This window comes from Notolabrus celidotus, chromosome 19, assembly GCF_009762535.1.
Source record: "Notolabrus celidotus isolate fNotCel1 chromosome 19, fNotCel1.pri, whole genome shotgun sequence".
Lineage (NCBI taxonomy): Eukaryota > Metazoa > Chordata > Actinopteri > Labriformes > Labridae > Notolabrus > Notolabrus celidotus.
Genome location: NC_048290.1, coordinates 897,925 through 913,025, shown reverse-complemented (window position 1 = coordinate 913,025; position 15,101 = coordinate 897,925). Strand labels below are relative to the sequence as shown.

Below are 15,101 nucleotides of genomic sequence, written 5' to 3'. Positions count from 1 at the left end.
GTGCAAATGTCTCCCTCACTCTTTAACATTTCCATTCAGTGTTTACGGCGCGGAGAGGTAAATAAAAACGCTTTGCATTGACGTGAGACCACCCCTCGTACGTTCTGAAAGTCAAACAGTGGTTTAAAGTTTGTGGGGGCCGTTCAGCTCCAGTAAAGACTCGTCAAACACAAAAGCAAAGTGTGCCAGCAGACGGCTCACAAAGAGCAGGAGAATGCTGAGAGCTCCCCCGGGCATCGCCATAAATGCCTGAAAGCTATTGTAAGGAGGATAATAGTTACGTTCTCTCCTCCTCTTTCCTCCTGCAGAGACACATCTGTGACGTTTTGATCAGGTCTGGAAGTTATGAGGAGGTGAAGGAATGACACAAGATCCAGAGACACTGTACCAAGACTGGATGGACCTGATCTTCAGACCCTCAGGCAGAACTGCATTAAAAACAGACATGACTCTGTAGTGGAAGTCACAGCATTATAAACAGACATGACTCTGTAGTGGAAGTCACTGCATTAAACACAGACATGACTCTGCAGTGGAAGTCACTGCATTAAACACAGACATGACTCTGTAGTGGAAGTCACTGCATTAAAAACAGACATGACTCTGTAGTGGGAGTCACTGCATTAAAAACAGACATGACTCTGTAGTGGGAGTCACTGCATTACACACAGACATGACTCTGTAGTGGAAGTCACTGCATTAAAAACAGACATGACTCTGTAGTGGAAGTCACTGCATTAAAAACAGACATGACTCTGTAGTGGGAGTCACTGCATTACACACAGACATGACTCTGTAGTGGAAGTCACTGCATTAAACACAGACATTACTATGCAGTGGAAGTCACTGCATTAAACACAGACATGACTCTGTAGTGGAAGTCACTGCATTAAAAACAGACATGACTCTGTAGTGGAAGTCACTGCATTAAAAACAGACATGACTCTGTAGTGGAAGTCACTGCATTAAACACGGACATGACTGTAGTGGAAGTCACTGCATTAAACACAGACATTACTATGCAGTGGAAGTCACTGCATTAAACACAGACATGACTCTGTAGTGGAAGTCACTGCATTAAAAACAGACATGACTCTGTAGTGGAAGTCACTGCATTAAAAACAGACATGACTCTGTAGGGGAAGTGACTGCATTAAACACAGACATTACTATGCAGTGGAAGTCACTGCATTAAAACAGACATGACTCTGTAGTGGAAGTCACTGCATTAAACACAGACATGACTCTGTAGTGGAAGTCACTGCATTAAACACAGACATGACTCTGTAGTGGAAGTCACTGCATTAAACACAGACATGACTCTGTAGTGGAAGTGACTGCATTAAAAACAGACATGACTCTGTAGTGGAAGTCACTGCATTAAAACAGACATGACTCTGTAGTGGAAGTCACTGCATTAAAAACAGACATGACTCTGTAGTGGAAGTCACTGCATTAAAAACAGACATTACTATGCAGTGGAAGTCACTGCATTAAAAACAGACATGACTCTGTAGTGGAAGTCACTGCATTAAACACAGACATGACTCTGTAGTGGAAGTCACTGCATTAAACACAGACATGACTCTGTAGTGGAAGTCACTGCATTAAACACAGGCATGACTCTGTAGTGGAAGTCACTGCATTAAAAACAGACATGACTCTGTAGTGGAAGTGACTGCATTAAACACAGACATGACTCTGTAGTGGAAGTCACTGCATTAAAAACAGACATTACTATGCAGTGGAAGTCACTGCATTAAACACAGACATGACTCTGTAGTGGAAGTCACTGCATTAAACACAGGGATGACTCTGTAGTGGAAGTCACTGCATTAAACACAGACATGACTCTGTAGTGGAAGTCACTGCATTAAACACAGACATGACTCTGTAGTGGAAGTCACTGCATTAAACACAGACATGACTCTGTAGTGGAAGTCACTGCATTAAACACAGACATGACTCTGTAGTGGAAGTCACTGCATTAAACACAGACATGACTCTGTAGTGGAAGTCACTGCATTAAACACAGACATGACTCTGTAGTGGAAGTCACTGCATTAAAAACAGACATGACTCTGTAGTGGAAGTCACTGCATTAAAAACAGACATTACTATGCAGTGGAAGTCACTGCATTAAACACAGACATGACTCTGTAGTGGAAGTCACTGCATTAAAAACAGACATGACTCTGTAGAGGAAGTCACTGCATTAAACACAGACATGACTCTGTAGTGGAAGTCACTGCATTAAACACAGACATGACTGTAGTGGAAGTGACTGCATTAAACACAGACATGACTCTGTAGTGGAAGTCACTGCATTAAACACAGACATGACTCTGTAGTGGAAGTGACTGCATTAAACACAGACATGACTCTGTAGTGGAAGTCACTGCATTAAAAACAGACATGACTCTGTAGTGGAAGTCACTGCTTTAAACACAGACATGGCTCTGTAGTGGAAGTCACTGCATTAAACACAGACATGACTCTGTAGTGGAAGTCACTGCATTAAACACAGACATGGCTCTGTAGTGGAAGTCACTGCATTAAACACAGACATGACTCTGTAGTGGAAGTCACTGCATTAAACACAGACATGGCTCTGTAGTGGAAGTCACTGCATTAAACACAGACGTGACTCTGTAGTGGAAGTCACTGCATTAAAAACAGACATTACTCTGTAGTGGAAGTCACTGCATTAAACACAGACATGACTCTGTAGTGGAAGTCACTGCATTAGAAACAGACATGACTCTGTAGTGGAAGTCACTGCATTAAACACAGACATGACTCTGTAGTGGAAGTCACTACATTAAAACAGACATTACTCTGTAGTGGAAGTCACTGCATTAAACACAGACATGACTCTGTAGTGGAAGTCACTGCATTAAACACAGACATGACTCTGTAGTGGAAGTCACTGCACTAAACACAGACATTACTATGCAGTGGAAGTCACTGCATTAAACACAGACATGACTCTGTAGTGGAAGTGACTGCATTAAACACAGACATGACTCTGTAGTGGAAGTCACTGCATTAAACACAGACATGACTCTGTAGTGGAAGTCACTGCATTAAAATAGACATGACTCTGTAGTGGAAGTCACTGCATTAAACACAGACATTACTATGCAGTGGAAGTCACTGCAATAAACACAGACATTACTATGCAGTGGAAGTCACTGCATTAAACACAGACATGACTCTGTAGTGGAAGTCACTGCATTAAACACAGACATGACTCTGTAGTGGAAGTCACTGCATTAAACACAGACATGACTCTGTAGTGGAAGTCACTGCATTAAAAATAGACATGACTCTGTAGTGGAAGTCACTGCATTAAACACAGACATTACTATGCAGTGGAAGTCACTGCATTAAACACAGACATGGCTCTGTAGTGGAAGTCACTGCATTAAACACAGACATGACTCTGTAGTGGAAGTGACTGCATTAAACACAGACATGACTCTTTAGTGGAAGTCACTGCATTAAACACAGACATGACTCTGTAGTGGAAGTCACTGCATTAAACACAGACATGACTGTGTAGTGGAAGTCAGATAAACATGGACACAGAGGGACATGCTTTTATCCTTTTTCTTCCACACAATAACTTCCAGTTTCAGTCTCCATCATTTCTCCATCACTACATCCTCTCCCTCCATCATCCTCTCCTCCTCCTGAGTCTCTCCATTTCCCCCTCGCCCCTCCGAAACAAAGCTCAGGGTCGCAGAGGGTCAAACCTACCGGCGACATCTGCTAATTGTCCTGATGGTCCGGCCTCTCCGCTCTGCTCAATACCAGCCGCTCTGCAGGAGTCTGCACGGCCACAGCTGCCTCCTTCAGCAGGAGCCTCCACAGGTTATCTGACCCCCCCCCCCATCCTGGACCCCCCTGGACCCTCCTTTACCCTGAGGAGCTCACTGAGGGTTTTAAGAAACTATAAGTGATAATGTGGATTTAAAGATGGGACTGTTACAGGGATTGTGGAGGTAATGAAGCAATTTAAGGAGCAGCCAATTAAACATAAAAACACAACTTAAGAAGCTGAGACTGAGAGAAAGTCTAATCTGAGGAACTCTCGCCTCATAGTTCCTTTCACATTTAGTCTGCTCTGAAATATTAAAAAAGTAAATTTTGCCATTTCTATTTCCACTTTTATTCAACATCCATGTTATTTACGTCTTAAAATATCAAATAATCCATTAAAGAAATGCAGTTTTCTCCATCTACCAAGCTTCTGACTTCTATATGTTGTATATATGTATCTCTGGTTTATATTGTGAATTAACTTATTCAGTTATGTAGATACATTCTTGAGATATGCTAATTAACTTTTTAAACATCTAATAATTTTTTAATAATTTGTATTTATAAGCTTTGTTTACTCTATAGTGTTTGGCACTGTCTACTTTGCTGCTGTAACACTTTAAATGTCCCTGTTGTGGGACGAATAAAGGAGTTTCTCTCTCTTTTGTGTCTCCTCACCATGAATCAGACTCCTTTCAGTCATCATTAGTTTAACCAAAGAGACATTTATTATAATAATAATAATAATAATAATAATAATAATAATAATCTTTACTTCAGTTATTATCAGTTTCACTGAAGACACATTTGTCTGACAGACTTCTTTATAAATAAAGTTGAGTTGAGGAACAAGTTGTTTATCTTGTGCGCTCTTAACAATTATCTTGGGAGCAGAATATTGTTTTTTGTGTGCACAAAAGAAGAACTTGTTCTCATAAGTTAACATCTTGCGCATATAAGATATTAACCTGTGCACACAAGATAACTATACATTATTTTGAGGAGCTGATGGAGATATGGAGACTTTTAAACTTAAACTACAAAAGGTATTTATCAGTCTGGCTTTTATGTAGGATTTAACAATTTTATTACTTTAATGTTTTATATTGATTCCAATGTTTTTTTTAATTATTTATGTACTCAATTTTATTCAAATGTAAGCCTTTATTTCATCTTTAACTCTTATCCTTATTTATTCATTTATTTTAACTATTTATATCTAAATGTTAATTTGATGCTTTAACTTATTTTATTTATTGTAACTATCTGGTTTTTTTTAATTTATTTACTCAATTTTTCAAATATTTTAAGGCTTTAATTTATCTTTAACCCTTATCCTTACCTTTTTTTTAATTTACTTGAACTATTTATATTCTTAATATTAATTTGATGCTTTAACTTATTTTATTTACACATATTTTATTGCATTAGTCTCTATTTTTGCTTCAGTACAACCACCTTGTAACTAAAAAATATACATTAAAATAAAATCAATAAATTAACAAATAAAAATATTTTTTTAAATGAATAAATATCTTGTTTGCACAATATGAAAAGAGAAATACTTCATAGGACTTCAGGTGCTCCTTAGTTTGTGGTATAACCAACTGAAGGTAATATTTCTTGCTTCGTTTACTGAACTAAATATATTAAATGCAAATAAAACTGCTATTTAAACTGACTTGCTTTATATTTAATATTGGTAAATGAATCAGTTATGCTCATTATCTATAAATCTGAACATCACTTCTGTCAGATTGATTATTATAAATTGAAAACACTTAGAAATGTATTAGTTTTTAGATCCATGGGTCTCTTTCCATTGATCCAAACCTGCAGGTCTGACCCGGACTCTTAGTTATCAGATGGCTTCTCATAAACTTGTTAGTGGCTTCTAATTAAACCGCAGTGCTTTGTGGGTACTCTGGGGACAAATGGCACTTTAGAAACGAAGAGGACACAAAAAGCGCAAACTTTCCCTTTGATGAAGAGTCCATCAATTAACATCACAAGAGGCGTTCACGTGTCCTACCGGCGGAAAATCCAGCATTAGCAAATAATGACAAGCTGAGGCACAAAGAGGAACACGGAGCAGAAGAAAGGAGGAACATTTTAACCAGATGCCCTGCAATAAATAACCCACTCTGCTCCCCCCCAGCTGAGCGCGTGCATTTACATTCTGGAGTGTCCACGCGGGGGTCTGGAGCGTGTCTGTGAGCGCGAGGCAGCGATTGTTCCTGCAGCTTCATTTGGATAACTTGTAATGAAATGTAAATGTGCAGGCGTGTGCAGAGCAGAGGATATAAACCCGAGAGGAGGAGAGGAGAGGCGCACACTGAACCCTGCGCACTGATCCACGGAGAGCTGACATGCAGCCTGCAGCCAAACACCCTCTGACGCACAGGACGCCCTTCTCTGTGGAGGACATCCTTGACCCTGCTAAGTTTACCAAGAGGAGAAGCTGGGCTGAGGATGCAGAGACAACAGGTGAGAGGCAGACAGCTCTATGTTTGGAGACAGACATGCAAAAATACAATTTTTAAAGCTGCTTATCTTTCTCTGCCTGGAACACTTACCTGGACACAAGGATGTATTCGATTTTCAGAGTTTTTAAGCTTTTAAAACCAACAATAATTAATTTCCAGAGTCCAGATAATGTCTTAATACTGTCTAAAATTCTCAATTCTCCATTTTTAATCATCTTAAGCAGAAAAATATTCACAGGAAACTCTAAGAAGACTTAAAGCTACTATAGGGAGTTTTTATGATCATTATACCAAAGTTAAGCATTTTCTGGATTATGGATGGGAGCTGCTGTAAAGGTACAGACAAACCAAATCTCATATGTATAGTCATTATTATAAAATAAAAAGTCAAAATTATAAATAAAAAAAGTTGAAATTATGAGACAGGAAGTCATAATTATGAGATGCTAATTCATTGTTATGAGATGTGAAGTTAAAAGTATACTTCAAGACTTAAAAGCCCTGGAAATGTAAATGGAATATTTAAAAATCACATGTGTAATCAAGCTTCAACAAAAATCTGAGTGAAAATAAACATCCACAACTATAAAAAACTCTGAAAAAGCAGAAAAACATTCACAGGAAACTCTAAGAAGACTTAAAGCTACTATAGGGAGTTTTTATCTGGTGTTGGAGCAGACTGAAATTTAAACAAATGTCTCTTTATGCCTCACTAAAGCTAACAAAGCCACCAGGAAGGAGGTTCAGCATTGCTTTAGTGTTACATTAAAGCTCCTGTGAGGGGTTTGTGTTGATTTTGGCGCCCCCCTGTGGACGAAGTTAACCTCTAATCTCTGCTTATTATTTTCATTTATACAAGAAATCTCACCCTGCTGTCTTTTAGAATTCAAATGCTTCACTCAGTGTGACTGACAAGTATTTCTGTAGTGTACTGTTAACTTCCTGGTCTGATGCCTACCCCCCCTGGAAGAGGGTTTAAGCTTTAAAATGACAGAATCAAGAAAGTCAGTGTTGTTGCTGGTATTTTTGTTTGCTTATGTAAGTCATAAAGAAGCAACAACATCAATTTCAGTCTGTTTTATCGCCACTAAAAAACTCCACACAGGAGCTTTAAGTGTCACTACTGCTGCAGGGTAGGCGTCAGAGGCAGGGAACAGGAACAGGATTTTAAATGTCTGTTGTAAGTTGTTTTTGGCATTTGTAATAAAGCAGGAAGAGTTTTATTTGTTAGGAAATAAAGACAAGATCAGCAACTTGATGAATCAACACAACCCTAAAGTTACGTACTGGAGCTTTAATTAAATGAGTTAGCATCAAGCTAACCGAAAAGAGGACTTTTAATAGAAAACTGGAAGAGAAGATGATTTTCTCACCTTTAAACTTACACATCTTTTTGTTTTCTTTATAGAAGTTTTTCCCTCCAGGGTTAAACCCAGAGAGTGTCCGCCTCCTCCTGCAGATGGGATCAGCAGCCCGGAGGAAGATGAGGAGGAAGAGGAGGAGCCTCAGAGCCCGGTGAAGCGTCAGAGATCCAAAACGAAACGCCGTCGTATCCGCACCGCCTTCACGCTGCAGCAGCTGCAGGTCCTGGAACACAGCTTCCACAGGTCTCACTACCTGTCGGTGCTGGAGCGGCACGCCATCGCCGCCGCCCTGCGCCTCTCAGAGACTCAGGTGAAGATCTGGTTTCAGAACAGACGCACCAAGTGGAAGAAGGAGCGGCTGCAGGGGGCGGAGCCTGAGGAGGAGTACGGCGGCTTCACATCATCATCATCACCATCATGCTTCTCCTCTCATCCTCCTCTCTGCTCCTCTCTGAGCTTCAGTCCTCTGTTCTCAGCTCCGGTCCACGTGTTCCAGCCTCTGCTGCCGTATCAGCGTTATTATGCATGATGGACTTCAACGTGTGCAGCTGCAGGAGGCGTCCGTGCACAAACACGGCGCCACAAAGACTAAAATATTTTCTTATGTTATATAACTTATTCTGATAAACATTTGGTGTTAAGTTTGCTCCTTTAATTTATTATTTTTAACGTGATATGTGCCCTGAAGGGACGTATAGACATAAAGTGATTCTGCTCCTCACATAAACATGAATTACTAAAGAAATAAATAAAGATATTTTATTTTTATACTCATGAATTATGACTTTCTGTTTGTTTCCTCACATTAATGTTGATAAAATTCACCACACCATGTTTAATGCTGGAGATATTGTACTGTCAGACTCACAGTGGCTTCTTTAATGTCCAAAAATATCTATACAATGAAAAGACATGAAGAAATATCTCCACCTGAGAGTTTTTACATGTCTGAATACAGCTAATGAAAAATATCATTTATGAAAAGTTACTGAATGAAACTGTCACTCATTATACCAAAGTATGTATAGTCATTATTATGAGAAAAAAAGTCAAAATGATGAAGAAAAAAAATGTTTAAACAATGAGATACTAATTTATTATTCTGAGATGTAAAGTTAGAATTAGGTTAAAGACTTAATGTTGATTAATTGTTACTTTCCATGTATTAAAAAGTTTTTTAAAACCCCATTAATAGTTGAAAATATGACACTAAGTCAGACTTATGAGATAAAAGTCAAAAATAATTTGTATTAAAAAGTTGAAATTATGAGATACTGATTTATTATTATGAGATGTAAAGTTAAAATTATATTTCAAGACTAAAGATGTGTTAAAAAGTTTTTAAAAACCCCATTAATAGTTAAATTATGACACTCAGTCAGACTTATGAGATAAAATTTAAAATAATTTGCATTAAAAAGTTAAAATTATGAAATAAAGTAAAAATATATGACAATCTTATTTACTATTATGAGATAAACAAAAAGGAAGGTATTATTTTAAGAATCAAAATTGATTTATTTTCAATTTTTCAATATTTTAACATACATTTTAAAAAATAATAAAAAGTAAAGTTTTTGGATAAAAAGTTGAAAATTTGACGTTCCACCAGCACCCTTAATGTTCCTTTTTAGGCTAATTTTGACTAAACTATGGATATTTGTGTCTATATTCAACATTGTATCCCTGATTATTATGAATGTATGTCCATGAAAAATCAATCAAAAAAAAATAAATATATATAAAAAAAAAAAGTTGAAAACTTGAGATAAATGTAAGAATTATGAGAAAAAAGTTGAAGTTATGAAAAGAAGTTCAAAATCATGAGATTAAAAAAAATGTTATGTCATTAGAAGAGGATTAGGGCCACTAAGAAAAAAAAATAAGGTCCAATATTTTTAAAATTATTATTATTTTCCTGAGAAAAAAAAGTGGAATTCCTTCTTTAATCTCAGAATAATAATGAGATTATTATTATTTATTTTTTCAGTGGCCCTAATCCTCTTCTGTACATTTTCCTCCTCATAATTTTTACTTTTTTTAATCTCATAATTATTAATCAATGTTTTGGATTTCTTATTTTTTTAAAGTTTCCCTCTCTTTGTCTTTAACTTGCAGGAATTGGCTCCCATACATTCAGGCTCCATTTGCTCTTTTTACACCATCAGTGTTTGGGGTTAGTGTTACAACAGAAACATCCATGGGGGTTATTTTGCTTTTATTTTGAAAGGACAGCTTTAGAAGGAGAGAGATAACTCCTGCTAGGACCAGGAATCAATCATACAGACAGCAGGAAGAAGCCTCTGTACATGGGGCGCCTACTCTACCAGCAGAAGCATAAAACAGTCATTCAAAGCAGATTTATCTCTTTGCTCTTGACCTTGAGTTAGCATGTCAGCATTGCATAAGCCTCTCTAAGCATGACTTGGTAACTTGTTCAAAGTAACCATAACTTTGGTTTCCGAAATGCTCGGCACACCACTCATGACTCATCATGTAAACAGACTGAAAACAGCTGAGTCATCATCTGGGATCAAACCTGCTCACAGTCCCTCGTCAGAACCAAAACAAGGGTTTCTTTGAACGCTCTGAATCACATGTGTTAGGATCAGCTGAGGGTGTGTATGTACGACCACAGCCTTGTATGAAAGTGAGGAGGGTGAAGGTCAGGTCAGGTGTGTGATTCCAGGAGGTCAAAGGTCACTTCAGGATGAAACAAGCGTTGAGACAAACAAGTCTTTTTTGAAAATCACATCCGTTGTGTTTTTATGCCGACTCTGTGGAAAAGTTTTGAGGTTGACTCATTCTTCTGTTCCTGGAGATCATTGTGGTATTTCCTTTTTTAGATGTGTGTGTGTGTGTGTGTGTGTGTGTGTGTGTGTGTGTGTGTGTGTGTGTGTATGTGTGTGTAACAATGGTTTTCTCTGGTGGACTCTTAGCTCCATCTGTTTCCAATATATCGATTTTAAATCTGTTTCACTTCAACCATCCTGCCGGGAATAAAGTCCCGACAGCAGACTTTAATGGGATGGTTCATCTCCTGAAAATGTCTTTTGGGTGTTTGAAGTTTGAATCATAAAATCAATAAATCTCAGAGTTTGTTGCACCTGGAGGAAAGATGATGATTAATTTAATATTTTATTGTTTCCTGAGGCTTTAACACGTCTCTGATTGTCTCAGTGTAAGAGGCGTGTTGGAGAGTTCAGTAACCCTGACATGTGAGGATTAGAGTATGTGTATAATTACATACAGATGTGCTCAGGAGTGTGTGTGTGTGTGTGTGTGTGTGTGTGTGTGTGTGTGTGTGTGTGTGTGTGTGTGTGTGTGTGTGTGTGTGTGTGTGTAAGAAAGACCTAACACGAACACTATAATTATCTCTTAAAGATGCATAACATAGCATCCTGCTAGCGTCCGTTTCAGGTTACCCTGTTTGTTTGTTTTAAGGTGGGCAGCTTATTTACCCATTTGCATTACCTTCATTTTGAGGGTACCCTTAAGACTATGTTTAAAGAAGATTAAAGTAGTGAACAAACTGAGTCTCAAGGTTTCCTTTAGCTCCTGTTTTTAGGTACCCTTCAGTGTTCGTTTTAAGGTGAGCAACCATTTGGAGTTTGTTCAAGGTACCCTTACGCAGCTGTTGAAGTGTTCCTATGACTGCTTGGTTTAAGTTTTGCTACCATTTCAAACTGTTTTCCAAGATACCCCTTAGCATCCATTTCAAGGTACCCTTCAGCTTCCTTTCGAGGTTAAACTCAAGCCTGTTGGTTTAAGGTATACCTTAAAGTTTGTTTTGGGGTACCCATTAGTGTCTGTTTTCAGTTGTACTACCATATAACAGCTGTTGTCCAAGTTACCTCCTAGCATCTGTTTCAGGGTACCCTTCAGCTTCAGTTTGAACATATCATGTAGTCTATGTTTCAAGGAGACCAAGTAGGAAACACACATAAAGGAGACTTAAGGGTTTCCTTTCAGTTCTGCATTTGGGTACTCAGTTTGAAAGTGGGCAACCATTGGTGTTGGTTTAAGGTACCCTTAGGCAGCTGTTTCAAGAATTCCAGTATGTTCAGTTTGAATAAAGCTTTAGCCTTTTGCATAAGACTAATTAGAAAAAGTGCACTAGAATGACTTAGGGTCCCTTTAATTTGAGTCTCATGGGTTTCCTTTGGCTTCTGTTTTTAGGTACCTTTCACTGCTTGCTTCTTTCAAGGTGGGCAACCATTTGATGTTGGTTTGAGATACCCTTTGACAGTTGTTTAAGGGTACCCATAATTGTCCATGTGCATCATTTTGCAGCTGTTTTCTGAGATTCCATTAGCATCTGTTTTAAGGTACCCATCAGCTTCAGTTTGAACATGTCCTTCAGCTTGTGCTTCAAGGATATTAAGTTAAATACAATCACAAAAAAGACTTAGGGGGAACCTTAAAACTTAGGCTCACAGGGTTCTTTTAGATTCAGTTTCCAGGTACCTTGACAATGTTTGTCTCAAGGTGGGCAACCAGTTCAAGGTACCCCTAAGCAGAAGCCGTTAAAGAGGACCCATCAGCCTCAATTTGAAGGTATCTTTTAGACTATCTTTCACGAAAACTAAGCTAAAAAATCGGCATAAAAAAGGCTTAAAGGTACCTTAAAGTGAGGCCTTTAGAGTTCCTTTATCTTCTGTTTTCAGGTACCTTTTGGCCTTTGGGTCAAAGATGCTCTGTAGTGAATAAACTAAAAAGCAGACAACTTTAGATACATACAGTTAGCCTGGGAAACATTAAGCAGCATTTTTGTAAACCATTTTGCTTCTGTTTTAAGGTACCTTCAGGTTTCTTTTTTCAAATGTCCTCTCTAGTGCCTATTCCATGATTGTGTATGTTTTGAGGTACCCTTAAGTTCCTGCTTCAATCATCCAGTTTCAAAGAGCAATTTAATGGTGATGTTAAGCTAACCTTTAATATTTGTTTTAAGGTCTCTAATGTGGAAATACTGTCAGTGTACTGTTCCTGTTTTCAGGTACCCCGGGTCTCTTTTTCATTAATCAGAGGAAGTTTGTTTTTGTGTCCTTAATATATTTTGAACGTCTTTAACTGTCTTATTTAATCTCTGCTGACCATCTGCTGAAAGTGACAGGACTGGATGTCCCTCTGCTGACTCTACATCATGACTCAGTTTGTTCATCAAGGACTAAAAGCTTCAGCTCTCACATCTGTTCGTGGTTTTTAAGACTGAGGTAACGCTCCGTGACCCTGCAGGGACCCAGACTTACATCGAAAGGGTTACGCAATATTAGATATTCTGAACTTTAACAGCATGTTTGACAGACTCCTTAGAGTGCCTGAAATCTAATCAAGTTCGCCTCCATCAGGGGAGAAGACGGAACGTTTTGGCAGCTCAGCTTTAATCTCTGCAGTCAGAGCGATATCCTGCAGGGGGGCGTTTTTAATTTCCTCTGGACCGAACATCAGACCTCTCGGAGCCATCCCGGTTATCTAACATGATTTACTGTTATGGATACAACCTGGAAAAATAAGAAGTCAGTCCTGTCATCTGAGTTAAAACACTGGATATGTTATATTTAAAGCTACTCTTAGTTCTGCTGCTATAGGCTTAGACTGACACACTGGGATCCTGTCTTTCCCTCTCTCTCCTCTCTCTGCCTGTCTCTCACTTTAACTCTTCCTGTCCCATTAAAGTTACTAACCATAGACCGACCTGGAGTCCCTGAGCTCCCTTGTCTCGTAGGTTCCTCTGGATCTCTGCTGTAGATTCCTTTTTTGGGGTCTGTTATTCTTCTTTCTTTCTTTCTTTCTTTCTTTCTTTCTTTCTTTCTTTCTTTCTTTCTTTCTTTCTTTCTTTCTTTCTTTCTTTCTTTCTTTTCTTTCTTTCTTTCTTTCTTTCCTTCTATCCTTCCTTTCTTTCTTTCCTTCTTCCTTTCTTTCTTTCCTTCTTTCTTTCTTTCTTTCTCTCATTCCTTCTTTCTTTTTCTTCCTTCCTTCTTTCTTTTTCCTTCTTCCTTTCTTTCTTTCTTTCTTTCTTTCCTTCTATCCTTCCTTTCTTTCTTTCCTTCTTTCTTTCTTTCTCTCATTCCTTCTTTCTTTTTCTTCCTTCCTTCTTTCTTTTTCCTTCTTTCTTCCTTTCTGTCTTTTATCCCTTCTTTCTTTTTCCTTCTTTCTTTCTCTCATTCCTTCTTTCTTTATTTTATCCCTTCTTTCTTTCTTTCCTTCTTTCTTTTTCCTTCTTTCTTCCTTTCTTTCTTTCTTTCCTTCTTTCCTTCTTTCTTTTTCTTCCTTCCTTCTTTCTTTTTCTTCCTTCCTTCTTTCTTCCTTTCTGTCTTTTATCCCTTCTTTCTTTTTCCTTCTTTCTTTCTCTCATTCCTTCTTTCTTTATTTTATCCTTTCTTTCTTTCTTTCCTTCTTTCTTTTTCCTTCTTTCTTCCTTTCTTTCTTTCTTTCTTTCTTTCCTTCTTTCTTTTTCTTCCTTCCTTCTTTCTTCCTTTCTTTCTTTTATCCCTTCTTTCCTTTTCCTTCTTTCTTTCTCTCATTCCTTCTTTCTTTCTTTTATCCCTTCTCTCTTTCTTTCTTTCATCCCTTCTTTCTTTTTTCTCCTTGTTTTCCATCCCTTCTTACTATATTTCTTTCTCTCTTCGTCCTTTCCTTCTGTCTCTTCTTCACCATTTCTTCTCCTCTTTTTCTTTCTTCTGGTCTCCCTCTCTTCTCTCTTTTCTTAGACCTTTCTGGAGTCCCTGAGCTCCCTTGTCTCGTAGGTTCCTCTGGATCTCTGCTGCTGTGGACGTGGTCCAGACTCCAGCTGCTACAACTACTACTATCCGTCTCCCCACTATCATCTCTCTCTCTCTCTTCATCTCCCTCTATCCCTCTCTCCAACACGGTCTCAGCAGATGTGTGTCTAACATGAGTCTGGTCCTGCTGGAGGTTTCTGCCTGTTAAAGGAAGTTTGTCCTTGCCACTGTAACTTGCTAAATGCTGCAAAGTGCTCTGCTCATGGTCACGGTCTTGATGTTGGGTCTTTGTTAATGATAAAACATAGAGTCCGGTCTAGTGTGGTCTGACAGCAGAATCCCTACATGTCCTGCAGAAAGAAAAGGATGCATTTGAGCGCTTGCAGTGTTCAGTTTTTGAAATATGAAAGGAAGAATGTGAAACTTTTAACAGCTACAGTTTCTTAAACAGCAACATGTGTTTCTCTAAAGTTGCTTTTAATCTCCTCTGGATCCAGTAGGAGGCGACCACATGTCCTGATGTTTATTCTTTATGTTCAGATGTAACGTTGAGCCGCTTCTTGTGTTTTCTATCATGTCAGCTTCCCTCTGAGGTTTGATAATCGACATTAACTCCCTCTGAAGTCTCCTCAAAACAAACCAGATCAAAAAGTCTGTCTTTAATGATCTTCCTCTCTCTCTGTGTTTTGCTTTCTTCCTCTGTA

At 38.4% G+C, this 15,101-nt stretch overlaps 1 protein-coding gene across 1 annotated transcript; it reads left to right on the top strand.

Moving 5' to 3' along the window:
- The first annotated feature begins 5,746 nt into the window (after positions 1 to 5,746).
- pnx (posterior neuron-specific homeobox) lies at positions 5,747 to 8,453 on the top strand. Its single transcript, XM_034709534.1, has 2 exons — positions 5,747 to 6,312; positions 7,720 to 8,453. Exons 1-2 carry the CDS (start codon positions 6,195 to 6,197, stop codon positions 8,202 to 8,204), a joined length of 603 nt encoding a protein of 200 aa, XP_034565425.1. The 5' UTR covers positions 5,747 to 6,194; the 3' UTR covers positions 8,205 to 8,453.
- The last annotated feature ends 6,648 nt before the right edge of the window (positions 8,454 to 15,101 follow it).